General features: G+C 44.6%; 1 protein-coding gene across 3 annotated transcripts; it reads left to right on the top strand.

The window, feature by feature from the left end:
• The first annotated feature begins 1,445 nt into the window (after positions 1-1,445).
• Positions 1,446-27,361, top strand: LOC112224698 (annexin A4). 3 transcript variants are annotated; one of them, XM_042305756.1, is made up of 16 exons: positions 1,446-1,579; positions 6,621-6,980; positions 8,684-8,715; positions 10,315-10,381; positions 10,418-10,575; positions 11,803-11,890; positions 12,182-12,276; positions 13,743-13,856; positions 15,157-15,247; positions 16,745-16,824; positions 17,768-17,824; positions 18,000-18,093; positions 19,819-19,914; positions 20,873-20,931; positions 25,655-25,777; positions 26,004-27,361. In XM_042305756.1, exons 2-16 carry the CDS (start codon positions 6,629-6,631, stop codon positions 26,061-26,063), a joined length of 1,566 nt encoding a protein of 521 aa, XP_042161690.1. In that variant the 5' UTR covers positions 1,446-1,579; positions 6,621-6,628; the 3' UTR covers positions 26,064-27,361. The 3 variants fall into 3 exon arrangements, with proteins under 3 accessions (XP_042161690.1, XP_042161688.1, XP_042161689.1); XM_042305754.1 differs by having other exon boundaries at positions 10,315-10,575; XM_042305755.1 differs by lacking the exon at positions 1,446-1,579 and adding an exon at positions 5,088-5,181 and having other exon boundaries at positions 10,315-10,575.
• Positions 27,362-27,810: the final 449 nt, after the last annotated feature.

Below are 27,810 nucleotides of genomic sequence, written 5' to 3'. Positions count from 1 at the left end.
AGCCTCCACATTGACTCTGTACCGGTACCCCCTGTATATAGCCTCCACATTGACTCTGTACCGGTACGCCCTGTATATAGCCTCCACATTGACTCTGTACCGGTGCCCCCTGTATATAGCCTCCACATTGACTCTGTACCGGTACCCCCTGTATATAGCCTCCACATTGACTCTGTACCGGTACCCCTGTATATAGCCTCCACATTGACTCTGTACCGATACCCCTCCACATTGACTCTGTATGTATATAGCCTCCACATTGACTCTGTACTGGTACCCCCTGTATATAGCCTCCACATTGACTCTGTACCGTAATACCCTGTATATAGCCTCCACATTGACTCTGTACCAGTACCCCCTGTATATAGCCTCCACATTGACTCTGTACCGGTACCCCCTGTATATAGCCTCTCTATTGTTATGTTACTCCTGCTGTTTAATTATTTGTTACTTTTATTTTCTTATTTTTTTTAGTTAAACCTTCTTTTTCTTAAAACTGCATTGTTGGTTAAAGGCTTGTAAGTAAGCATTTCACTGTAAAGTGTAACCTGTTGTATGTGGCATATTTGACTAATAAAATGTGATGTGTACAGAGGTAACCAAGACAACACCAGACATTTAACATTCTCCTTGCAGGAGGATATTACGCTGGCAGCACAATCACAGATTTCTTTTTCCCGCCCTCAAAACATAATTCCACTTGTAAAGACATACTAATCTTTGGGAGTATACACTGAGTAGACAAAACATTAAGAACACCTGTCTCTTTGCTTGACATGGACTGACCACGGTGGGAATTGGATGTACTTGTATTTGTAATATTTTATTATTTATACCTGCATTTATGATACATTTTAACAAATACTGGTATGTTGAAAAGCTAGTGTGTATATTTAAAGAAATATACTAACCAATAAAATGTATAAATACCATTTGTTATTGGAGTTACTCATTAAGAGTATGTATAATTTAAATTGGTTTTGTGCTGGCCAACTGGTTTAATACCGAGCGCCTGTGGCTCCGTTCTCCGCCCACTCCATTCACTCTAATGCAATACTGTAGAACATCACAACTTAAAACGTGTTGTTTGCTAAGGATGGTGTATTCTGTTTCTTGAATAGGCTACTTCTAAATGAACCTATCTAAGTCACTGTGTGAACCGACATATTCATATTTGTTTCTATAAATCCCCAAATCCGCAATTCATAGGTCATTAGACCTAACTGTGTCTGACAATTTCTGTACTGCAAGGCCTACGTATTAATTTACATTTCATAACACTGAAAAATAAGGCCTCTATAGGCTTACATTAAAATTAAGACTATAGACAGATTCATGTCTAGACTGTGATTAGACTATAAACCTTTCAAAGCACTGTTTGTTGTTGTTGTATTTGACTCAAAGTGAATGGCTTGACTGTTTGTTCTATGCAAAGGTTGTTGCCAACACAGTGGAAACCTCTGGTGGAAACAAGGCTGAAATCAGGAACAGAACCCACCCACAACTCCACTGCGCAACCATCTTTAAACTCTTCCTGATTCAATCGCTTCCCTTCAACATTCCCGAGCGTCAGAAACAAGTAAGACACAAGTTATTTTGCTTTGAAAAGGGTTATAAATTCTTCAATGTTAGGTTTTATACAGATCTAAGCCAACTCGACATGTCCTAGAATTGTGTGCAGGTTTAAGCTTCTGAATGTCTTTATTTATATAATGTATGCGAAGCCGTTCGCATATCCGCATCTCGTTACAACATCTAACAATCGCCTTTTAAAATCGCTCTTATTTGTGAACGATCCAGGGTTTAGTTATTGGTCACTGTTTAATTGTTATGATTTAGTAGTCTACAATAGTTTTGTTATTATTACTATCCTGCATTAAGGGCAGATCGACCAGATTTTAAGTGCGCTCTAAGGTACTTTCTTCTCAAACTGCCATTTTGTCTCAAATTCAAGGATGTGTAATTAGCTACAATGTGACATCTTGGAAGGCTAGATTGTAATATTATGTAACAGCTTCAGTGTAGCCTAGTATATATATATATATTATTATATTATTATTCATGTTTTTTCAGCAGTGAAAGGGACACACGAAACATGTGAGACCACCGATTATGGTTGGCTGGAAGGTTACATTGTAGCACTCCTAATGTAGCCCTAATGACGTTGTTTTACTGGAGTAGGAAATTAGTAGCGTTGTGGTGTTCTTTTGTAGCGTTCAAATCAAAGGAGCCTATTGACGGATCAATTCCTTGTGTTCGAAGCTAGTTCTGGAGCAATGAGTGTCCTTATGGGGCGTTCCTCTGCCCGGGCGTTGCTGAACCCTGCCAGATCTTACAACGGTCTGGATAGGTATTTTTAGGTATTAGCAGATGCCACGTTCAAAACAACTGGGAACTCGGGAAATATCTCACTTCTGACTTCAGTGTGTTCAAGACAACTGGGAAATCTGGGGTGTGTGTGTGTGTGTGTGTGTGGATTCAAAACTTGGGCATATTTCTAGAGCTCTGACTTTCTCCTCCGTTTTTTCCCCCGAAAGTTCCCAGTTGTCGTGAAAGCACCATAACCACGTCGTAGTTGCGTTACCCTGCTCAGATGTTGCTTGCGTCAACCAATTGTTGTGTGCCATTTCGTCGACGGACTGTTTTAACGTATAATGTGGTTAGATGGTATGTAAAATACCAATCCAGGCGTTGTAAAATATGGCAGGCATCAGCAACGACTGGGCAGAGGAACACGCCCCATATGTTGTAGAAATGTCAGTCGATGACAGAGCAGGGCAACAGCACCTTAATCTTTGCTTTAGGCTGTCTGGTCTGTTTATTCCGATAAATCGATGTTTAGGTTAGATTCCATGGAGATGCTGGAATGTGTGACGATGCGAGAGGGCGTGCTGTAGGGTAGGGGACACCCAGTCGCCCTTCATATGTTACTTGTTAAATTGCTCAGTCTGGGTTAACCAGTCCAAGGAGTGTCTCAAAGGAGGAGAGCTGATGTAAACCTGTTTAAGACAACAAAAAAACTCCCAGCTCAGAGTAGGTTTTAACATTATGTTATAGACGTCCTCCGGCCATTTTACTTTTACTGTTGAAAAGCGATATCCCAAATATAAATGCAGTAAAGTACACACACCGAAGGGGGAAAAAAATGTGTTTTGGAATATTTTTATTCTGTATATTTGTATTCTTCTTTTCACTCTGTCATTTTTGTGGAGTCACTACGATGTTGTTGATCCATCCTCAGTTTTCTCCCATCACAGCCATTGAACTCTGTAGCTGCTTTAAAATGACCAATGGCCTCATGGTGAAATCCCTGAGCAGTTTCCTTCCTGTTCTGCTGCTCAGTTCAGAAGGACGCCTGCATCTTTGATGTATCTGGGTGGTTTAATACATCATCCGCAACATCATTATTAACTTGACCATGCTTAAAGAGATATTCAATGTCTGATTTGTTACTGTTGTTGTTTTTATTTAAACCTTTATTTAACTAGGCAAGTCAGTTAAGAACACATTTTTATTTACAATGATGGCCTACCAAAAGGCCTCCTGCGGGGACAGGGGCTGGGATTAAAAATATAAATGAATTAAATAAAAAAAATATAGGACAAAACACACACCACAACAAGATAGGCAACACCACACTACATAAAGAGAGACTTAAGACCACAACATAGCATGGCAGCAACGCATGACAACACAGCATGGTAGCAACACAACATGACAACACATGGTAGCAACACAACATGGCAACAGCACAACATGGTGTTTGAAATGCACTACTTGCCTTCCGGGTGGGGCAGTGGTCTAGGGCTGTGCCACCAAACACTCTGGGTTCGCGCCCAGGCTCTGTCACAGCCGGCCGCGACCGGGAGGTCCGTGGGGCGACGCACAATTGGCCTAGCGTCGTCTGGGTTAGGGAGGGTTTGGCCGGTAGGGATATCCTTGTCTCATCGCGCACCAGCGACTCCTGTGGCGGGTCGGGCGCAGTGCACGCTAACCAGGTGAACAGGTGCACTGTGTTTCCTCTGACACATTGGTGCGGCTGGCTTCCGGGTTGGATGCGCGCTGTGTTAAGAAGCAGTGCGGCTTGGTTGGGTTGTGTTTCGGAGGACGCATGACTTTCAACCTTCGTCTCTCCCGAGCCCGTACGGGAGTTGTAGCGATGAGACAAAATAGTAACTACTAACAATTGGATAGCACGAAATTGGGGAGAAAAGGGGGTCAAATTTTAAAAAAATTAAAAAAGAAATGCACTACTTGACTGAGAGAACTAAAATATGTATGTATGGGGGACAGAGGAAGTGGTAGGCATTCATCATTATTACTATTTCACACCCAGTGAGTCCATATAACTTTGTCGTTTGTTAAGTCAAATCTTACATCTGAACTAATTTATTCTTGCCTCAACGAAGGGGGTGAATACTTATGCACCAACTATATTTTAGTTGTTAATTTGTAGAATTTTCTTTCCACTTTGACATGGAATATTTTGTGTAGATCAATGACCAAAACATGACAATTATGACACTTGTTATGACTCAAGGCTTCATGCATAGCTTTTATTTTTACCTATAAGAGCAGGAGTTAAATGTCTTTATTTTTACCCATAAGAGCAGGAGTTAAATGTCTTTATTTTTACCCATAAGAGCAGGAGTTAAATGTCTTTATTCTCAGCACTTATGACTTATTTTCTACTCTGAGACGCTTTGTGGATTTGGCCCCTGGTGATGGAATTACTGGTCAATAGGTTGTAATAGTATCCCGTTTGTTCAATTGAACCCAGAGTCATTATCGTTCATCCATCCATGGTACTTCCACGTAGTTCACCGAGTCCTCATCTTCCAGGATATTTAACTTTTGTAGTATACTTTCAGGATATTTTTAGCCGAATGGGAACTATGCCTTTACACCAGGGGTAGACAACCCTGTTTGTGGAGTATCTCCGGTACTTCAGCATTTTGTTTCAACTAGTCATCACACCTGATCATCTGAGTTAATTGATTAGTTCAGTGATTGGCTAAATTCAGCACACCTGGTCTTCAGGTCTGTTATATGGAAAACATGAAGTATCTGTAGTTCTCCAGGGCCATGATTGCCTACCCCTTGCTTTACACTATTGTTTGACCAGAGTTTTGGTCAGCGCGTTTCTCCAGTTATTATACCTCAGCTGATCCTTTAGGGAGGGTATGTATGATGTCATGTCCTTACATTCCAACAAAAACAAATAAATAAATGTGCAAAGTCAACTCTAATTTACAGCTGTAATGGCTACCAAAGATTCTCCTGTATCAAGTAAATCAAATCAATCAAATTGTATTTGTCACATACACATGGTTAGCAGATGTTAATGCGAGTGTAGCAAAATGCTTGTGCTTCTAGTTCCGACAATGCAGTACTACCTCTGGGATGTGAATGCTTCTAGTTCAGACAATGCAGTACTACCTCTGGGATGTGAAGACATGCGTAATCAACACATCATCTTTGTGTTTATAGTTTGTGTTTATTGAAAATGTGGAATAGGTTATTTATTATTCTTCTGGATTAAATGTTAAGGCAGCAAAATTTGAAGATTTAGCAGAAGGGGATTTGTAGACTTAGCGACTGTATATTCTATTTGGTTGGACACAAGCAATACTTTTCCGCACGTGCAGGCATTTATGCATTTAGCTATAGTAAATAGTCTCATTTTATTTGTGGGTTTACACGTTGAAACATAGGAAAAGACTATGGGGCTGCAGCGAGGTGTAGGTGGTCTCTTCTCTAGTGTCCACTGACTTATGATGAACCAGTGCATGTTTTTATTTCAGGGTTTGTTGTTTGTTCGGGTGATGAAGGCCATTTGACCAAAACTGTTTTAAAATTGTAGTTCAATCAACTCTGTGGGCCGGTTTCCTGAACAGAGGTTAAACCTAGTCCCGGACTAAAAAGCACTTTCAATGGAGATTCTACAGGACTAGGCTCAATCTGTGTCTGGGATATCGGCCCTATATGTTCTTTGTACACTGTGTGTACACACACACACACACACACTGAGTGTACAAAACATTAGTTGCGCCCCCGTTTGCCCTCGAAATAGCCTCAATTCGTCTGGTCATGAACTCTACAAGGTGTCGAAAGTGTTCCACAGGGATGCTGGCCCATGTTGACTCCCATGCTTCCCACAGTTGTGTCAAGTTGACTGGATGTCCTTTGGGTGGTGGACCATTCTTGATACACACAGGGAAACTGTTGAGCGTGAAAAACTGTTGCAGTTCTTGACACACACAAACCGGTGTGCCTGGCACATTCTACCATACCCTGTTCAAAGGCACTTCGGTCTTTTGTCTTGTCCATTCACCCTCTGAAAGACACACATTCTCAATCCATGTCTCAATTGTCTCAAGGCTTAAAAATCTTTCTTTAACCAGTCTCCTCCCCTTCATCTACACTGATTTGAAGTGGATTTAACAAGTGACCATAAGGGATCATAGCTTTCACCTGGATTCACCTGGTCAGTCTATGTCATGGAAAGAGCAGGTGTTCCTAATGTTTTGTACACTCAATGTGTATATATATATATATCTCATTAAAATATGTTTTTTAAATACTTACGCCTTAACTTCTAATGCATTCTTTCTTTCAAGTCCCAAAGATGAGTTATCCTGGTTACCCTCCATCCGGTGGCTACCCTACCCAGACAGGTGGCTACCCCCCACAACCAGGTGCATATCCCCCCCAAGCTGGAGGTTACCCGCCACAGGCTGGGGGTTACCCGCCTCAGGCTGGGGGTTACCCACCTCAGGCCGGGGGCTACCCGCCCCAAGCCGGGGGTTACCCGCCACAAGCCGGGGGTTACCCGCCACAAGCCGGGGGTTACCCGCCCCAAGCCGGGGGCTATCCTTCCCAGCAGGCTGGTGGTTACCCTCAACCAGGTGGAGGTTTCCCTCAGGGGGGAGGCTTCCCTCCCCAGGCCGGAGGCTATCCTTCCATGCCTCCAGCACAAGGTAAGGGTATTGCTAATATATTGCATTTTTGGATTACCCGATTACCTAGATAAGCACCCCATTCCAAAGATTCCTTTAAGTAACACCGGCACGTCTCAACTCTAAGGCTATTGCTATTTGCTTTCATGGTCGTGCAAATGTGTGCTTGTTGTGTGTTAGTTTTTTTTAGTATACAAGAAATCTGAGATGAGACTCTGGTCTGTGACCTTGACACACACTGGTTTAGGATACATTTTAAAATTCAAATGTCCAGTATATGTGTTGTTCTATGAAGAGAGTGGCCGTTTGTGTCCCTGATATTTTAAATACAACATTTTGCACCCATATTGAATTTGAAACACCTGTTAAATGACGTGCCTTTTAAAGATGTGCTCTGGAACTGTGGCGGTTACTCAGTGCTCTGGAACTGTGGCGGTTACTCAGTGCTCTGGAACTGTGGCGGTTACTCAGTGCTCTGGAACTGTGGCGGTTACTCAGTGCTCTGGAACTGTGGCGGTTACTCAGTGCTCTGGAACTGTGGCGGTTACTCAGTGCTCTGGAACTGTGGCGGTTACTGGAGGTTACTCAGTGTTGAGGCATGCATAATCGTATGAGCAGAATTATTGTTTTACCTCAATTGGCCACAAAATCCTTTGTTTTTCTGGAAATCTGTACTGTGCTATTTTCCCTACATTTTTCCCTCACGTGGGCCAGCCCCCTAGCAATTAGAGTTCAACCAATGAGCTTCAACCCCTAATCATTTGAGTGACAGCTAGCAAGATGCACTCAAAGGGGGGGGGAGAGAGGGAGGGCGAGAGAGAGAGAGAGAGGTGCACATATGTTATGTAGTGTGCAATTTTCATTTTGACGTGTCCCTCTTGATTTCTAGAGAGATTTTAACCGTAACATTTTCTCTTTAAGTTTCACCATCGTTGTTTCACCATCGTTGTTTCACCATCGTTGTTTCACAATCGTTGTTTCACCATCGTTGTTTCACCATCGTTGTTTCACCATCGTTGTAAAGCCATCGTTGTAAAGCCCTAGTTATTTTTTGTTGCTTTGACAAAAGTCATTTCTGAAGATGATTATTTATTTATTAGTGAATCATTTACGTCTGTCCCTCATTTTAAGGTCAAACCTGTTACATGAACTGGACTCGTGTTAATATGGTACAAAAAAAATACTTAAAAAAAATAAAAAATAAACAATTTTTTTTCAAAATAAACATTGAACATCTAATAGTCAAATCCTAGCGTAAAAGCAGGTGATCTGGTTCTTCTATTTTTGGTCATTTTCTGGTGTTTTGTGGTGGAAAACTGAGCGGCTTCAGCAAAACACGTCAAACCCGTTATCCATAGATAGACAGGCTAGAAGTGTTTGAACGCCTCCACATGTGAAGTTTGCATTCAATTGCCACTCCCTGTTGCACACACAGATATTCCATTCCCCTCGTCTCAATTGGATTTATGTCTTATTGAAGTTAATTTATCTGGCATTTACTATAGTATTTTTTACATTTTTATAATTGAATCTCTTCGGATGGGAATTTTTTTTCTTTTTTCTCTCATTAAGTTGAACATGTGCTTTTTATTATAGAATGTTAAAATCAGAATGTTCTCAAAAAACACCGAACTGGATAAACGATCCATATATGAAGTTATCCTGTGTTTTTTTTGTATTAAAACCTACTAAAAGATGCTCCACTCGCTGTGTTTGTTCTCCAGGTGGTTGGGGTGGAGCCCCTGCTGGTGGAATGGTAAATATAACTTATTATCTTACACCAAGCTAGTCATTACCAACATACAGCGTCTAAAACAGCTGGCTCCATCTACCACGTCATCTCCACTCCCTGTAACACGTGGAGTCTGTTATACGTCATCTCCACTCCCTGTAACACGTGGAGTCTGTTATACGTCATCTCCACTCCCTGTAACATGTGGAGTCTGTTATACGTCATCTCCACTCCCTGTAACACGTGGAGTCTGTTATACGTCATCTCCACTCCCTGTAACACGTGGAGTCTGTTATACGTCATCTCCACTCCCTGTAACACGTGGAGTCTGTTATCCGTCTCAAATGACACCCTATTCCATTAAAAAATATATAGATATATTTCAGTTTGCAGTTTTTTTCCCCCCAACACAGATACAAACTTACAAACAACAACCACATCTCTTCTGCCCAAACCCGCATGCTCACTCCTCTATCCCTAGTACCTGCCTGCTCACTCCTCTATCCCTAGTACCTGCCTGCTCACTCCTCTATCCCTAGTACCTGCATGCTCACTCCTCTATCCCTAGTACCTGCCTGCTCACTCCTCTATCCCTAGTACCTGCCTGCTCACTCCTCTATCCCTAGTACCTCACTCCTCTATCCCTAGTACCTTCCTGCTCACTCTTCTGTCCCTTGTACCTTAATGCTCACTCTTCTGTCCCTAGTACCTTCATGCTCACTCCTGTCCCTAGTACCTTCATGCTCACTCCTCTATCCCTAGTACCCGCCTGCTCACTCCTCTATCCCTAGTACCCGCATGCTCACTCCTCTATCCCTAGTACCTTCATGCTCACTCCTCTATCCCTAGTACCTGCATGCTCACTCCACTATCCCTAGTACCTGCCTGCTCACTCCTCTATCCCTAGTACCTTCATGCTCACTCCTCTATCCCTAGTACCTTCATGCTTACTCCTCTATCCCTAGTACCTGCCTGCTCACTCCTCTGTCCCAAGTACCTTCACGCTCACTCCTCTATCCCTAGTACCTGCCTGCTCACTACTCTGTCCCTTGTACCTTCACGCTCACTCCTCTATCCCTAGTACCTGCCTGCTCACTCCTCTATCCCTAGTACCTTCATGCTCACTCCTCTATCCCTAGTACCTTCATGCTCACTCCTCTATCCCTAGTACCTGCCTGCTCTATCCCTAGTACCTCTGCTCCCTATCCCTAGTACCTGCCTGCTCACTCCTCTATCCCTAGTACCTGCATGCTCACTCCTCTATCCCTAGTACCTTCATGCTCACTCCTTTATCCCTAGTACCTTCATGCTCACTCCTCTATCCCTAGTACCTGCCTGCTCACTCCTCTGTCCCTAGTACCTTCACGCTCACTCCTCTATCCCTAGTACCTTCATGCTCACTCCTCTATCCCTAGTACCTTCATGCTTACTCCTCTATCCCTAGTACCTGCCTGCTCACTCCTCTATCCCTAGTACCTTCATGCTCACTCCTCTATCCCTAGTACCTGCATGCTCACTCCTCTGGTCTAAAGTAGTGCACTATGTCGGGAATAGGGTGGCATCTGGGCACAATGCCAGAGTCAGTAACGTGATCCCAGCTAATCAGCTCCCCTTTTCCTCCAGCCAGGCGGAGGTATGCCCCAGGGGTACCCAGGCTGTCCTGCCCCAGGTCAACCCCAGGGGTACCCAGGCTGTCCTGCCCCAGGTCAACCCCAGGGGTACCCAGGCGGTCCTGCCCCAGGTCAACCCCAGGGGTACCCGGGCGGTCCTGCCCCAGGACAGCAGCCCATGCCTGGCTACCCTGGTGGTGCCCCGGCCACCAACCCTTCAATGCCAGGATATGGAGGTGGTGTTCCTGCTACTCCTTATTCACCTGCCATCAACGTGAGAGTCTCTATATGTTGTTGTCTTTAACGTGAAATCCTCAGTGTTACATTTATTTACATCGTTTTTTAAATTTCCTAATATACTTTACAAAGTGTTTCCTTGTTTCAGTAATTCTATTCTTCAGTGTCAGTATTTCTATTCTTCAGTGTCAGTAATTCTATTCTTCAGTGTCAGTATTTCTATTCTTCAGTGTCAGTAATTCTATTCTTCAGTGTCAGTAATTCTATTCTTCGGTGTCAGTAATTCTATTCTTCGGTGTCAGTAATTCTATTCTTCAGTGTCAGTAATTCTATTCTTCAGTGTCAGTAATTTATTCTTCAGTGTCAGTCTTCTTCAGTGTCAGTAATTCTATTCTTCAGTGTCAGTAATTCTATTCTTCAGTGTCAGTATTTCTATTCTTCAGTGTCAGTAATTCTATTCTTCAGTGTCAGTATTTCTATTCTTCAGTGTCAGTAATTCTATTCTTCAGTGTCAGTAATTCTATTCTTCAGTGTCAGTATTTGCTTGCTTCAGTGTCAGTAATTCTATTCTTCAGTGTCAGTATTTGCTTGCTTCAGTGTCAGTAATTCTATTCTTCAGTGTCAGTAATTCTATTCTTCAGTGTCAGTATTTCTATTCTTCAGTGTCAGTAATTCTATTCTTCAGTGTCAGTATTTCTATTCTTCAGTGTCAGTATTTCTATTCTTCAGTGTCAGTAATTCTATTCTTCAGTGTCAGTAATTCTATTCTTCAGTGTCAGTATTTCTATTCTTCAGTGTCAGTAATTCTATTCTTCAGTGTCAGTATTTCTATTCTTCAGTGTCAGTAATTCTATTCTTCAGTGTCAGTAATTCTATTCTTCAGTGTCAGTAATTCTATTCTTCAGTGTCAGTAATTCTATTCTTCAGTGTCAGTAATTCTATTCTTCAGTGTCAGTAATTCTATTCTTCAGTGTCAGTATTTCTATTCTTCAGTGTCAGTAATTCTATTCTTCAGTGTCAGTAATTCTATTCTTCAGTGTCAGTAATTCTATTCTTCAGTGTCAGTAATTCTATTCTTCAGTGTCAGTAATTCTATTCTTCAGTGTCAGTAATTCTATTCTTCAGTGTCAGTATTTGCTTGCTTCAGTGTCCGTAATTCTATTCTTCAGTGTCAGTATTTGCTTGCTTCAGTGTCAGTAATTCTATTCTTCAGTGTCAGTAATTCTATTCTTCAGTGTCAGTATTTGCTTGTATTTGTCATTAGAGAGGCTATAGGGGTGTTATTAAGGACTATCCAGGCGCTGACCCTCTGAGGGATGTGGAAGTCCTCCGCAAGGCCATGAAGGGCTTTGGTCAGTACTTCATCATGACACACATTCACTTATATCATGTATATATGTATGTAGGAGTTAATGAGATTTAGTACAAATCTGATAACACGTTATTTAACTGGAGTTCCTTCTGGAAAAAAAATAGTTCTTTTATTTGATTCTGTAAATCTTCTATAAAAAAATAAAATTTCTATGGCTAGATTTGCATGTGTAGAATATTCTACAATTAAGAACATATTATTTAGTGATACACATTCAATTTACTCTCAGTTAAACTGGTAACAATAATATAAATATATTTATTTTCAACAGGCACGGATGAGGCAGCTATAATTGAGATTCTCGGGAGCCGCTCAAACAAGCAGAGGGTTCCAATGGTAGCAGCCTACAAAACCACTTATGGGAAGGTGAGGTTTACACTACAGTAATGACCTTGTGTGGTTTCCTGTATTGTTGGAGTTCAACGAACACCAGATAAAGATCACTTTATTATTCATCCAATTGGACGAAAGAAATGTTGCTTTATCCTAACCCCTCTGAAAGACATACATACACTACCGTTCAAAAGTTTGGGGTTGTCCATTTAAAATAACATCAAATAGATCAGAAATACAGTGTAGACATTGTTCATGTTGTAAATGACTATTGTAGCTGGAAACGGATGATTTGTAATGAGAATAGCTACATAGTACACGCAAAACACCAGTCCCTAGTACCCCGGTGCACAACTGAGCAAGAGTACAAGTACATTAGAGTGTCTAGTTTGAAAAACAGACACCTCACAAGTCCTCAACTGGCAGCTTCATTAAATAGTACATGCAAAACACCAGTCTCAACTTCAACAGTGAAGAGGCGACTCCAGGATGCTGGCCTTCTAGGCAGAGTTCTTCTGTCCAGTGTCTGTGTTCTTTTACCCATCTTAATATTTTATTTTTATTGGCCAGTCTGAGATATGGCTTTTTCTTTGCAACTCTGCCTAGAAGGCCAGCATCCCGGAGTCGCCTCTTCACTGTTGACGTTGAGACTGTTGTTTTGCATGTACTATTTAATGAAGCTGCCAGTTGAGGACTTGTGAGGTGTCTGTTTTTCAAACTAGACACTCTAATGTACTTGTCCTCTTGCTCAGTTGTGCACCGGGGCCTCCCACTCCTCTTTCTATTCTGGTTAGGGCCAGTTTGTTCTGTTCTGGTAAGGGAGTAGTACACAGCGTTGTACGAGATCATCAGTTTCTTGGCAATTTCTCGCATGGAAAAGCCATCATTTCTCAGAACAAGAATAGACTGACGAGTTTCAGAAGAAAGTTCTTTGTTTCTAGCCATTATGAGCCTGTACCTACAAATGCTGATGCTCCAGATACTCAACTAGTCTAAAGAAGGCCAGTTTTATTGCTTCTTTAATCAGAACAACAGTTTTCAGCTGTGCTAACATAATTTCAAAAGGTTTTTCTAAAGATCAATTAGCATTTTAAAATGATAAACTTAGTTAACACAACGTGCCATTGGAACACAGGAGTGATGGTTGCTGATAATGGGCCTCTGGACGCCTATGTAGATATTCCATTAAAAATCAGCCGTTTCCAGCTACAATAGTCATTTGCAACATTAACAATGTCTACACTGTATTTCTGATCAATGTGAGGTTATTTTAATGGATAAACAGTTTGCTTTTCTTTCAAAACGAGGACATTTCTAAGTGACCCCAAATGTTTTGGACGCCCAGTGTGGCGTTGTGGAGCAGTTGTTGTGGAAGTGCCTTGCTCAAGGCTCTGGTTAAAAGTAGTGCACTATAAAGGGAAATAGGGTGCCATTTTTAGGGCACATATACACACACTGTATCTTGAGTGAGACCTCTTACGCAATCTTCTATTTCACAGGATTTATTCCATGATCTAAAGTCTGAGCTGACTGGGAACTTTGAGAAGCTGGCTATTGCCATGTTGCAGACGCCAGCCAAGTTTGATACATCTCAACTCAAAGAAGCCATAGTGGTTCGTTGGGCTTTTATTCATTCTTCTCTACACCGGGGGGTCATGTTCATTAGAAGTTTGTTGGGCTTTTATTCATTCATTCTTTCATTAGAAGTTCGTTGGGCTTTTATTCATTCTTCTCTACACCGGGGGGTGTTCATTAGTTCATTCATTCTTCTCTACACCGAAGTTCATTAGTTCGGGCTTTTATTCATTCTTCTCTACACCGGGGGGTCATGTTCATTAGAAGTTCGTTGGGCTTTTATTAATTCTTCTCTACACGGGGGGGTCATGTTCATTAGAAGTTCTTACATTATTGGACAAGTTCTGATAGTAACCACCCCACTTAGGACTGTTTTAAAAAAAAAACGTTTTCTTCCAACTGAACACAACCCAGATTTTCTTTATAGCACCTTTTCTTTGGGGTCTCTTTTAGTGAGTCATCTCAGTAAGAAACAGAAAGAAAAGCTCAATTTTTTTAAAGACAAAAAGTCAGGCATGTTGGAGGCGTGATTTGTTCATTGCTCATCATACGTTGTACAAAATCAATATAGCCGTAGTTACTGTATCAAGAAAATGTTGCTTTTGATGGTAGTATACTTGGATAATAAATGTTCTTATCTTCAAGATGATTCTTAGTCATTTGATTTTAGTAAATGTTTTTACTTGTAACATGTATATGTGTTTATTTATATATTTTACCTTTATTAAACTAGGCAAGTCAGTTAAGAACAAATTCTTATTTACAATGAGGGCCTAGGAACAGTGGGTTAACTGCCTGTTCAGGGGCAGAACGACAGATTTGTACCTTGTCAGCTCGGGGATTTGAACTTGCAACCTTTCGGTTACTAGTCCAACACTCTAACCACTAGGCTGCCCTGCCGCCTCTACACTTTAACCACTAGGCTGCCCTGCCGCCTCTACACTCTAACCACTAGGCTACCCTGCCGCCTCTACACTCTAACCACTAGGCTGCCCTGCCGCCTACACTCTAACCACTAGGCTACCCTGCCGCCTCTACACTCTAACCACTAGGCTGCCCTGCCGCCTCTACACTCTAACCACTAGGCTACCCTGCCGCCTCTACACTCTAACCACTAGGCTGCCCTGCCGCCTCTACACTCTAACCACTAGGCTACCCTGCCGCCTCTACACTCTAACCACTAGGCTGCCCTGCCGCCTCTACACTCTAACCACTAGGCTACCCTGCCGCCTCTACACTCTAACCACTAGGCTACCCTGCCGCCTCTACACTCTAACCACTAGGCTGCCCTTCCGCCCCATGTGTAACATGTATAACCTGTTTTTGTTCTCTGGACAGGGTGCCGGTACTGATGAAGCCTGTCTGATTGAGATCCTATCGTCTCGCTCCAATGCAGAAATCAGAGAAATTAATCAAATGTACAAAAACGGTAAGTGTCTGGCCTACTCCCGAAACGCACAGTAATTTCATCCATATTCTGAAACACACAGCGTTTTCAATTGATACTCGTGAGACGCAAAGCATTGCCAGTTCGTCATACAAGTAAATGTGTCATAGCTATGTTGATACACCTTGACTGGTTGTGTGTTGGGAATGCAGCAAGACCCATTTACTTTTATGATGATCTGAAATGCTTTGTGTTTCAGGGTAGGGCTGAAATGCAGTTTGTTTCATTCAGGGTATCAGGTAAATGCTGTGTTTCAGGGTGTCAGGTAAATGCTGTGTTTCAGGGTATCAGGTAAATGCTGTGTTTCAGGGTATCAGGTAAATGCTGTGTTTCAGGGTATCAGGTAAATGCTGTGTTTCAGGGTGTCAGGTAAATGCTGTGTTTCAGGGTATCAGGTAAATGCTGTGTTTCAGGGTGTCAGGTAAATGCTGTGTTTCAGGGTATCAGGTAAATGCTGTGGTTCAGGGTATCAGGTAAATGCTGTGTTTCAGGGTGTCAGGTAAATGCTGTGTTTCAGGGTATCAGGTAAATGCTGTGTTTCAGGGTATCAGGTAAATGCTGTGTTTCAGGGTATCAGGTAAATGCTGTGTTTCAGGGTATCAGGTAAATGCTGTGTTTCAGGGTATCAGGTAAATGCTGTGTTTCAGGGTGTCAGGTAAATGCTGTGTTTCAGGGTGTCAGGTAAATGCTGTGTTTCAGGGTATCAGGTAAATGCTGTGGTTCAGGGTATCAGGTAAATGCTGTGTTTCAGGGTGTCAGGTAAATGCTGTGTTTCAGGGTATCAGGTAAATGCTGTGGTTCAGGGTATCAGGTAAATGCTGTGTTTCAGGGTATCAGGTAAATGCTGTGGTTCAGGGTATCAGGTAAATGCTGTGGTTCAGGGTGTCAGGTAAATGCTGTGTTTCAGGGTATCAGGTAAATGCTGTGTTTCAGGGTATCAGGTAAATGATGTGTTTCAGGGTATCAGGTAAATGCTGTGTTTCAGGGTATCAGGTAAATGCTGTGTTTCAGGGTGTCAGGTAAATGCTGTGTTTCAGGGTGTCAGGTAAATGCTGTGTTTCAGGGTATCAGGTAAATGCTGTGGTTCAGGGTATCAGGTAAATGCTGTGTTTCAGGGTGTCAGGTAAATGCTGTGTTTCAGGGTATCAGGTAAATGTTGTGGTTCAGGGTATCAGGTAAATGCTGTGTTTCAGGGTGTCAGGTAAATGCTGTGTTTCAGGGTATCAGGTAAATGCTGTGTTTCAGGGTGTCAGGTAAATGCTGTGTTTCAGGGTGTCAGGTAAATGCTGTGGTTCAGGGTATCAGGTAAATGCTGTGGTTCAGGGTATCAGGTAAATGCTGTGTTTCAGGGTATCAGGTAAATGCTGTGTTTCAGGGTATCAGGTAAATGCTGTGTTTCAGGGTGTCAGGTAAATGCTGTGTTTCAGGGTGTCAGGTAAATGCTGTGTTTCAGGGTGTCATGTAAATGCTGTGTTTCAGAGTATGGTAAGAAACTGGAGGATGCCATCATTAATGACACATCAGGACACTTCCGTAGACTCCTCGTCTCCCTCTGTCAGGTAACTGTTGATGTGTTGTTAATGGCTTTTAATATGTTGATTTGATATGTTATTAATCGTTATCATTGAGCTTTGAAAGTGAAGGCTAAAGCTGATTTTAATTAGGGCAACTTCCCCAGTACTCAACATAGTTGGTGCTCTTCCATTGGATATCTGTTGGTTGCAAATATTATTATCATTAAGTTTCGTTAACAATTCTGAAATACTTGTATTAAACTGCTATCGCCCTCAAGATAAACATCTACTGTAGCCACTTCCTTTCTGAGAGTACGTCCCAAATGGCAACCTATTCCCTACATAGTGCACTACTTTTGACCAGAGCCCTATGGACCCCTGGAATAGGGTGCCAATTGAGACGTACACTCTTGAGTCAGGAAGTAAGAACTACTATAAAGATACCATTTCGAGTTTTATGGAAGAAATTACAGCAATTGGGGAGGATAAGTTTACAGTTTCCTTGCCTCAAATTCCTTCCAAGATACCAGTACTCTGCTGTTAATCATTTGTAAGGGTTTTCCAGAATTCCCCCCCCCCCTCCCATGGAATAATATAATCTGTGTTAATTGAGACTCGTCCCAAGGCTCTGGTCAAACGTAGTGCACTATATAGGGTGTTATATGAGACTCGTCCCAAGGCTCTGGTCAAACGTAGTGCACTATATAGGGTGTTATTAGAGACTCGTCCCAAGGCTCTGGTCAAACGTAGTGCACTATATAGGGTGTTATATGAGACTCGTCCCAAGGCTCTGGTGAAACGTAGTGCACTATATAGGGTGTTATATGAGACTCGTCCCAAGGCTCTGGTCAAACGTAGTGCACTATATAGGGTGTTATATGAGACTCGTCCCAAGGCTCTGGTCAAACGTAGTGCACTATATAGGGTTTTATTTGAGACTCATACAATCCTTTTTGTTGTAAACCAATTCTTCACTTCCTGTTTGTAGGGAAATCGAGACGAGAGGGAACAAGTGGACATCAACATGGCCAAACAGGATGCTCAGGTGAACACTGTTTCTTGTTCTGGTAATATCATAGAAATGTTACTGTTTTAAAGATGTATCTGATGCCACAATACTGTTTATGTACCCCGTAGGGTGTAGGATAACAGGAAAGTGGGCATTATCTATTATCTTTTATCTTTGTGTTCGAAACTGATCATTTTATGTTGTGTGTTAGAAACTGTATGCTGCCGGGGAAAACAAAGTGGGGACGGATGAGTCCCAGTTCAACGCCATACTGTGTTCCAGGAGCAGACCCCACCTGAGAGCAGGTAGGTAATCATACTGTGTTCCAGGAGCAGACCCCACCCGAGAGCAGGTAGGTGATCATACTGTGTTCCAGGAGCAGACCCCACCCGAGAGCAGGTAGGTGATCATACTGTGTTCCAGGAGCAGACCCCACCTGAGAGCAGGTAGGTGATCATACTGTGTTCCAGGAGCATACCCCACCTGAGAGCAGGTAGGTGATCATACTGTGTTCCAGGAGCATACCCCACCTGAGAGCAGGTAGGTAATCATACTGTGTTCCAGGAGAAGACCCCACCTGAGAGCAGGTAGGTAATCATACTGTGTTCCAGGAGCAGACCCCACCTGAGAGCAGGTAGGTAATCATACTGTGTTCCAGGAGCAGACCCCACCTGAGAGCAGGTAGGTGATCATACTGTGTTCCAGTAGTAATCATATTGTGTTACCTGAGAGCAGGTAGGTAATCATACTGTGTTCCAGTAGTAATCATACTGTGTTACCTGAGAGCAGGTAGGTAATCATACTGTGTTCCAGGAGCATACCCCACCTGAGAGCAGGTAGGTAATCATACTGTGTTCCAGGAGCAGACCCCACCTGAGAGCAGGTAGGTAATCATACTGTGTTTCAGGAGCAGACCCCACCTGAGAGCAGGTAGGTAATCATACTGTGTTCCAGTAGTAATCATACTGTGTTACCTGAGAGCAGGTAGGTAATCATACTGTGTTCCAGTAGTAATCATACTGTGTTACCTGAGAGCAGGTAGGTAATCATACTGTGTTCCAGGAGCATACCCCACCTGAGAGCAGGTAGGTAATCATACTGTGTTACCTGAGAGCAGGTAGGTAATCATACTGTGTTCCAGGAGCATACCCCACCTGAGAGCAGGTAGGTAATCATACTGTGTTACCTGAGAGCAGATAGGTAATCATACTGTGTTCCAGGAGCAGACCCCACCTGAGAGCAGGTAGGTAATCATACTGTGTTACTTGAGAGCAGGTAGGTAAGCATACTGTGTTCCAGTAGTAAACATACTGTGTTACCTGAGAGCAGGTAGGTAAGCATACTGTGTTCCAGTAGTAATCATACTGTGTTACCTGAGAGCAGGTAGGCAATCATACTGTGTTACCTGAGAGCAGGTAGGTTATCATACTGTGTTACCTGAGAGCAGGTAGGTAATCATACTGTGTTACCTGAGAGCAGGTAGGTAATCATACTGTGTTACCTGAGAGCAGGTAGGTAATCATACTGTGTTCCAGTAGTAAACATACTGTGTTACCTGAGAGCAGGTAGGTAATCATACTGTGTTACCTGAGAGCAGGTAGGCAATCATACTGTGTTACCTGAGAGCAGGTAGGTAATCATACTGCACTGTGTTTATATTACCAAGTCAGTTCTGTTTCTCTCAAAGGGTTGCAGTTCCTTATACTAGTATACTGTTATGACAGTACAGCATATGTCTATATTATCTCAACACTATTTCTACAAACATATTTAATTAGCTTTATTTATGTGATTAACCGAAGTCATAACAACCCTGCCTATAATTATAACCTTACCATGTGTTTATAACAACCCTGCCTATGTCTCATTAGTGTATTATAACCCATATTACGTGTTTATAACAACCCTGCCCATAGTTATAACCTTACCATGTGGTTATAACAACATTGCCTGTAGTTTCGTTAGCATGTTATAACAACCTTATGACGAGGTTATAACAACCCCTGCCCTATGGTTCTTGTTTCTGCTAGTGTTCAATGAGTACCAGCAGATGAGTGGTAGAGACATTGTGAAGAGCATCTGCAGGGAGATGTCTGGAAACGTGGAGGACGGCATGGTGGCTGTGGGTAAGTTCAGTAATAACCAACCACTGCAAGGAGAGCACAGTGTCTGTGATAACCAGCTGGTCACTGCAAGGAGAGCACAGTGTCTGTAATAACCAGCTGGTCACTAACCAGTGTCTGGTCACTGGTCAAAGGAGAGCACAGTGTCTGTGATAACCAGCTGGTCACTGCAAGGAGAGCCAGTGTCTGTAATAACCAGCTGGTCACTGCAAGGAGAGCACAGTGTCTGTAATAACCAGCTGGTCACTGCAAGGAGAGCACAGTGTCTGTGATAACCAGCTGGTCACTGCAAGGAGAGCACAGTGTCTGTAATAACCAGCTGGTCACTGCAAGGAGAGCACAGTGTCTGTAATAACCAGCTGGTCACTGCAAGGAGAGCACAGTGTCTGTAATAACCAGCTGGTCACTGCAAGGAGAGCACAGTGTCTGTAATAACCAGCTGGTCACTACAAGGAGAGCACAGTGTCTGTAATAACCAGCTGGTCACTGCAAGGAGAGCACAGTGTCTGTAATAACCAGCTGGTCACTGCAAGGAGAGCATAGTGTCTGTAATAACCAGCTGGTCACTGCAAGGAGCGCACAGTGTCTGTAATAACCAGCTGGTCACTACAAGGAGAGAACAATGTGTGACTTATTCTCAAAGTTCAGTAACTATCACTTTTGGGATCTGAGATCCCATAGCCGTTGAATGTTTAGAATCAGGTGATTTAGGATCTGATTTGAATCAGGTGATTGAGGATCTGATTTGAATCAGGTGATTTGAGGATCTGATTTGAATTGGTTTGATATGACAATGTCTGCATCCCAAATGGCACCCCATTTCTTATCAAGTGCTCTACTTTTGCCCAGGATCCATAGGGCTCTATACAGGGAACGGGGCGGCATTTGTAACTCAACCGATTTAGTAAGGTTAGTCCTGTTTCTTTTCCATGAGCTAAAGCCTTGTCTTGTTATGTTCCAGTGAAATGCATCAGGAACACTCCTGAATACTTTGCAGAGAGGCTTCACAAGTCTATGGCGGTAAGAAAGAAACGCTTTCACAGTATGACTGTGCTCTTACTCTGACCGCGGGCACTCTTACCCTACACACTCCACACACTCTGACCGCGGGCACTCTTACCCTACACACTCCACACACTCTGACCGCGGGCGCTCTTACCCTACACACTCCACACACTCTGACTGTGCACTCTTACCCTACACACTCCACACACTCTGACCGCGGGCACTCTTACCCTACACACTCCACACACTCTGACCGCGGGCGCTCTTACCCTACACACTCCACACAGTCTGACTGTGGGCACTCTTACCCTGCACTCTTACCCTACACACTCCACACACTCTGACCGCGGGCACTCTTACCCTACACACTCCACACACTCTGACCGCGGGCACTCTTACCCTACACACTCCACACACTCTGACCGCGGGCACTCTTACCCTACACACTCCACACACTCTGACTGTCTTACCCTCACACTCCACACACTCTGACCGCGGGCACTCTTACCCTCACACTCCACACACTCTGACCGCGGGCACTCTTACCCTACACACTCCACACACTCTGACTGTCTTACCCTACACACTCCACACACTCTGACCGCGGGCACTCTTACCCTACACACTCCACACACTCTGACCGCGGGCACTCTTACCCTACACACTCCACACACTCTGACCGCGGGCACTCTTACCCTACACACTCCACACACTCTGACCGCGGGCACTCTTACCCTACACACTCCACACACTCTGACCGCGGGCACACCCTCACACTCCACACACTCTGACCGCGGGCACTCTTACCCTACACACTCCACACACTCTGACCGCGGGCACTCTTACCCTACACACTCCACACACTCTGACTGTTCTCTTACTCTGACCGCGGGCACTCTTACCCTACACACTCCACACACTCTGACCGCGGGCACTCTTACCCTACACACTCCACACACTCTGACCGCGGGCACTCTTACCCTACACACTCCACACACTCTGACTGTTCTCTTACTCTGACCGCGGGCACTCTTACCCTACACACTCCACACACTCTGACTGTTCTCTTACTCTGACCGCGGGCACTCTTACCCTACACACTCCACACACTCTGACCGCGGGCACTCTTACCCTACACACTCCACACACTCTGACCGCGGGCACTCTTACCCTACACACTCCACACACTCTGACCGCGGGCACTCTTACCCTACACACTCCACACACTCTGACCGCGGGCACTCTTACCCTACACACTCCACACACTCTGACTGTGCTCTTACTCTGACCGCGGGCACTCTTACCCTACACACTCCACACACTCTGACCGCGGGCACTTTTACCCTACACACTCCACACACTCTGACCGCGGGCACTCTTACCCTACACACTCCACACACTCTGACCGCGGGCACTCTTACCCTACACACTCCACACACTCTGACCGCGGGCACTCTTACCCTACACACTCCACACACTCTGACCGCGGGCACTCTTACCCTACACACTCCACACACTCTGACCGCGGGCACTCTTACCCTACACACTCCACACACTCTGACCGCGGGCACTCTTACCCTACACACTCCACACACTCTGACCGCGGGCGCTCTTACCCTACACACTCCACACACTCTGACTGTGCTCTTACTCTGACCGCGGGCACTCTTACCCTACACACTCCACACACTCTGACCGCGGGCGCTCTTACCCTACACACTCCACACACTCTGACTGTGCTCTTACTCTGACCGCGGGCACTCTTACCCTACACACTCCACACACTCTGACTGTGCTCTTACTCTGACCGGGCACTCTTACCCTACACACTCCACACACTCTGACTGTGCTCTTACTCTGACCGCGGGCACTCTTACCCTACACACTCCACACACTCTGACCACACACACACTCTGACTGTGCTCTTACTCTGACCGCGGGCGCTCTTACCCTACACACACACTCTGACTGTGCACTCTGACTGTGCACTCTTACCCTTCCACACACTCTGACCGCGGGCACTCTTACCCTACACACTCCACACACTCTGACTGTGCTCTTACTGACCGCGGGCGCTGCTCCACACACTCTGACTGTGCTCTTACTCTGACCGCGGGCACTCTTACCCTACACACTCCACACACTCTGACTGTGCTCTTACTCTGACCGCGGGCACTCTTACCCTACACACTCCACACAGTCTGACTGTGCTCTTACTCTGACCGCGGGCACTCTTACCCTACACACTCCACACACTCTGACTGTGCTCTTACTCTGACCGCGGGCGCTCTTACCCTACGCACTCCACACACTCTGACTGTGCTCTTACTCTGACCGCGGGCACTCTTACCCTACGCACTCCACACACTCTGACTGTGCACTCTGACCGCGGGCACTCTTACCCTGACTGTGCACTCTGACCACGGGCACTCTTACCCTACACACTCCACACACTCTGACCGCGGGCACTCTTACCCTACGCACTCCACACACTCTGACCGCGGGCACTCTTACCCTACACACTCCACACACTCTGACCGCGGGCACTCTTACCCTACACACTCCACACACTCTGACCGTGGGCGCTCTTACCCTGACCGACCGGGGCACTCTTACCCTACACACTCCACACACTCTGACTGTGCTCTTACTCTGACCGCGGGCACTCTTACCCTACACACTCCACACACTCTGACTGTGCTCTTACTCTGACCGCGGGCACTCTTACCCTACACACTCCACACACTCTGACCGCGGGCACTCTTACCCTACACACTCCACACACTCTGACCGCGGGCACTCTTACCCTACACACTCCACACACTCTGACCGCGGGCACTCTTACCCTACACACTCCACACACTCTGACCGCGGGCACTCTTACCCTACGCACTCCACACACTCTGACTGTTCTCTTACTCTGACCGCGGGCACTCTTACCCTACACACTCCACACACTCTGACTGTGCTCTTACTCTGACCGCGGGCACTCTTACCCTACGCACTCCACACACTCTGACCGCGGGCACTCTTACCCTACGCACTCCACACACTCTGACCGCACTCTTACCCTCTGACCGCGGGCACTCTTACCCTACACACTCCACACACTCTGACTGTGCTCTTACTCTGACCGCGGGCACTCTTACCCTACGCACTCCACACACTCTGACTGTGCTCTTACTCTGACCGCGGGCACTCTTACCCTACACACTCCACACACTCTGACTGTTCTCTTACTCTGACCGCGGGCACTCTTACCCTACGCACTCCACACACTCTGACTGTGCTCTTACTCTGACCGCGGGCACTCTTACCCTACACACTCCACACACTCTGACTGTGCTCTTACTCTGACCGCGGGCACTCTTACCCTACACACTCCACACACTCTGACCGCGGGCACTCTTACCCTACGCACTCCACACACTCTGACTGTGCTCTTACTCTGACCGCGGGCACTCTTACCCTACACACTCCACACACTCTAACTGTGCTCTTACTCTGACCGCGGGCACTCTTACCCTACGCACTCCACACACTCTGACTGTGCTCTTACTCTGACCGCGGGCACTCTTACCCTACACACTCCACACACTCTGACCGCGGGCACTCTTACCCTACGCACTCCACACACTCTGACTGTGCTCTTACTCTGACCGCGGGCACTCTTACCCTACACACTCCACACACTCTGACCGCGGGCACTCTTACCCTACACACTCCACACACTCTGACCGCGGGCACTCTTACCCTACACACTCCACACACTCTGACTGTGCTCTTACTCTGACCGCGGGCGCTCTTACCCTACGCACTCCACACACTCTGACTGTGCTCTTACTCTGACCGCGGGCACTCTTACCCTACGCACTCCACACACTCTAACTGTGCTCTTACTCTGACCGCGGGCACTCTTACCCTACGCACTCCACACACTCTAACTGTGCTCTTACTCTGACCGCGGGCACTCTTACCCTACGCACTCCACACACTCTAACTGTGCTCTTACTCTGACCGCGGGCGCTCTTACCCTACGCACTCCACACACTCTGACCGCGGGCGCTCTTACCCTACGCACTCCACACACTCTGACTGTGCTCTTACTCTGACCGCGGGCGCTCTTACCCTACACACTCCACACACTCTGACTGTGCTCTTACTCTGACCGCGGGCGCTCTTACCCTACGCACTCCACACACTCTGACTGTGCTCTTACTCTGACCGCGGGCACTCTTACCCTACGCACTCCACACACTCTGACTGTGCTCTTACTCTGACCACGGGCACTCTTACCCTACGCACTCCACACACTCTGACTGTGCTCTTACTCTGACCGCGGGCACTCTTACCCTACGCACTCCACACACTCTGACTGTGCTCTTACTCTGACCGCGGGCACTCTTACCCTACACACTCCACACACTCTGACTGTGCTCTTACTCTGACCGCGGGCACTCTTACCCTACACACTCCACACACTCTGACTGTACTCTGACCGCGGGCGCTCTTACCCTACGCACACTCTGACTCCGCTGATGGAAATGTCTAACAATGTTTAAGTGTAGCCCTGAGGCATGTCCTGTAGTTTCTAGCACTATAGTGTTTTAGACATATTGTATTTTGACACACACACACACACACATTTAGACACCATAGTGACGGCTACCACAAGCCATGTTTCATGCCTAGCACTTACTGATGACTAACCAGTCTGTGCTATGTGTTGTCTCCCTAGGGGGCTGGGACCAAGGACAGGACTCTGATTCGGGTCATGGTGACTCGCTCCGAGGTAGACATGCTGGACATCAGACAGGCATACCAGAAGACCTACGGGAAATCACTGTACACCGCCATCTCTGTATGTACCTGAAACAAATAATCACTATGCTAAAATTCTATTGTTGGAATCAATCCACTGCTTTTGCTATGGAGGTAGATTGCTGCCAAAATTATGTCAATTATTGAATAATAATTCACAAGTAAATGATGTTAATTTCTTGGTTTGTCAGATGGAAAATGAGTCTTTTTTTAACATGCTGTTACTTGTATGTGCTTTTAATTTTTAAAACTTTTTCATCTGATAGGGTGATACCTCTGGGGACTACCAGAAGCTGCTGCTAAAGCTGTGTGGAGGAAGTGATTAGAGAGATATGAAGGAATCCCATATATCAATCAGGACAGTGACGCCATAGAATGAGAACCATAGAATCAGAATGAGAACCATAGAATCAGAATGAGAACCATAGAATCAGAATGAGAACCATAGAATCATAAGTGCTATGGCCGTTCTACTCATTCTAATTCTATAAGTGTAGTAGTCCATGAGAATGTAACAGACAGGATCCTATATCAACCTGTGATGTATGTAGTTTCTTTTGCCAAATTTGTGTCTCGCGCCATAATGTGCTGGGTGATGTATGTAGTTTTTTTTTTGCCAAATTTGTGTCTCGCGCCATAATGTGCTGGGTGACGTATGTAGGATAATGACTTTATTTGCTACATATGCAATCCGTTATTGTTATTATATAGTCTTGATTCATTTTCAAACGTTTTTATTTTATCGTGATATGTGTAATCATATTTCATACGATCAGGATAATGCCATTTAAAAACAATGCAGTACTATAATTGACAAATTATTATATTAGCTAACTGCCAAATACTAAATGTATATGAATATTTCTGGGTTTGTGTCAATACGTGCAAATATTTTAGGATATTTAGATACTTAAGATATTTTTTAAAAGTTGGTTATTATAGCTTTATTGCTGACTGCTATATTCTATGCAAATTAGCAACTTGGTTCATTTGGAATGAAAGCCAATGATAATTAAATATCACCACACAACGCTGGTGTTTCTTTCTTCTCATTGACACCTTCTAATAATGTAGGCCATTTTCCATGGCTTGTTTCCTAGATATAAACACAATGTTGCCTTTTTTTATGCTGCAGACCCAAAGCCGCTATGGCATGCAACTCTTTCAATGTTTTACCATCTATTTTGAAGGCTGTTTTAGTTCCATGCAAGTCAATATTTCTGTTTTTTTTCATTTCATCTTTCACTGCTATTTCTAATATAATTTCAATGTAGAGTCCTTGTACAACTATTTGCCAATACTTAAAAATTGAATTATTTGTTGTCAATATTGTTTAAGGGTGTATTCATTGCATAGGTATATACTGTATAGCCAGCACACATACTGTATAGTATAATTTCATGCCAGTAGACGGCAGTTTGAACACAATGGATCCACTGAGGCATTGTAATTGGAAAATGATATAAATATATGCTAATACCACATTTGTAACTTATCACAATGGCCCAAAGGGCTGCCGTTATCATGTAGTAACTAACGTTTACAATCATTTGGTTGTTGTAATGTTCACCCACAGGCTTATAATGGTGTCCTTCCTGTCAAAATAAAACGTTTTGACTGGCAATGATTTTCTGTTTCAATAATGAGATTGTTGTGCTTCATAACATTGATTATCATAGCCTGAGTGCTACTCTGTTTGCGCTTTCAAGTGCCCTGAGGGGTGGGAGGGGGGCTGGCTTGCTTGCTTGCTTAAAGAAATGTGGTTTCTACTTTCTACTGACAATTGAGATGTACACATTATGGCATAAGGGACAGATGAGCGGATAGGAGGAAACCCGTAATTTCGATGAAGACATTTAATGAGCGAGCTAAAACGGACGTAGTCAATAACTATGTGCTAGTCAGCAGCCAACCAGTGTCTCCCAACCTTTCTATAAGAAAGCGTTGCATGCATCCCATCGCATTTGCGTTGTGGCATAGAGCAGTAGAGTACAGGCACTTACAGAAGTTGGACACATGGAGAGACTTTTTAGTAGCCTAGGACTCGGGAAAATGTGGCCTTTTTATAAATGC

Source organism: Oncorhynchus tshawytscha, linkage group LG25, assembly GCF_018296145.1.
Source record: "Oncorhynchus tshawytscha isolate Ot180627B linkage group LG25, Otsh_v2.0, whole genome shotgun sequence".
In the NCBI taxonomy this organism is placed as follows: Eukaryota; Metazoa; Chordata; class Actinopteri; order Salmoniformes; family Salmonidae; genus Oncorhynchus; species Oncorhynchus tshawytscha.
The sequence above is the reverse complement of the archived record's forward strand: the minus strand, read 5'-3'. Positions and strand labels throughout refer to the sequence as shown.

What these genes read in the sequence shown, in the direction of transcription:
- LOC112224698 (XM_042305754.1), top strand. Translation starts at nt 6,629, where the DNA reads ATGAGTTATCCTGGTTACCCTCCATCCGGTGGCTACCCTACCCAGACA. An exon ending in TTCCATGCCTCCAGCACAAG is followed by an intron (nt 6,981 to 8,683) that starts GTAAGGGTATTG and finishes TTTGTTCTCCAG; the next exon opens with GTGGTTGGGGTGGAGCCCCT. An exon ending in CAAGGCCATGAAGGGCTTTG is followed by an intron (nt 11,891 to 12,181) that starts GTCAGTACTTCA and finishes TATTTTCAACAG; the next exon opens with GCACGGATGAGGCAGCTATA.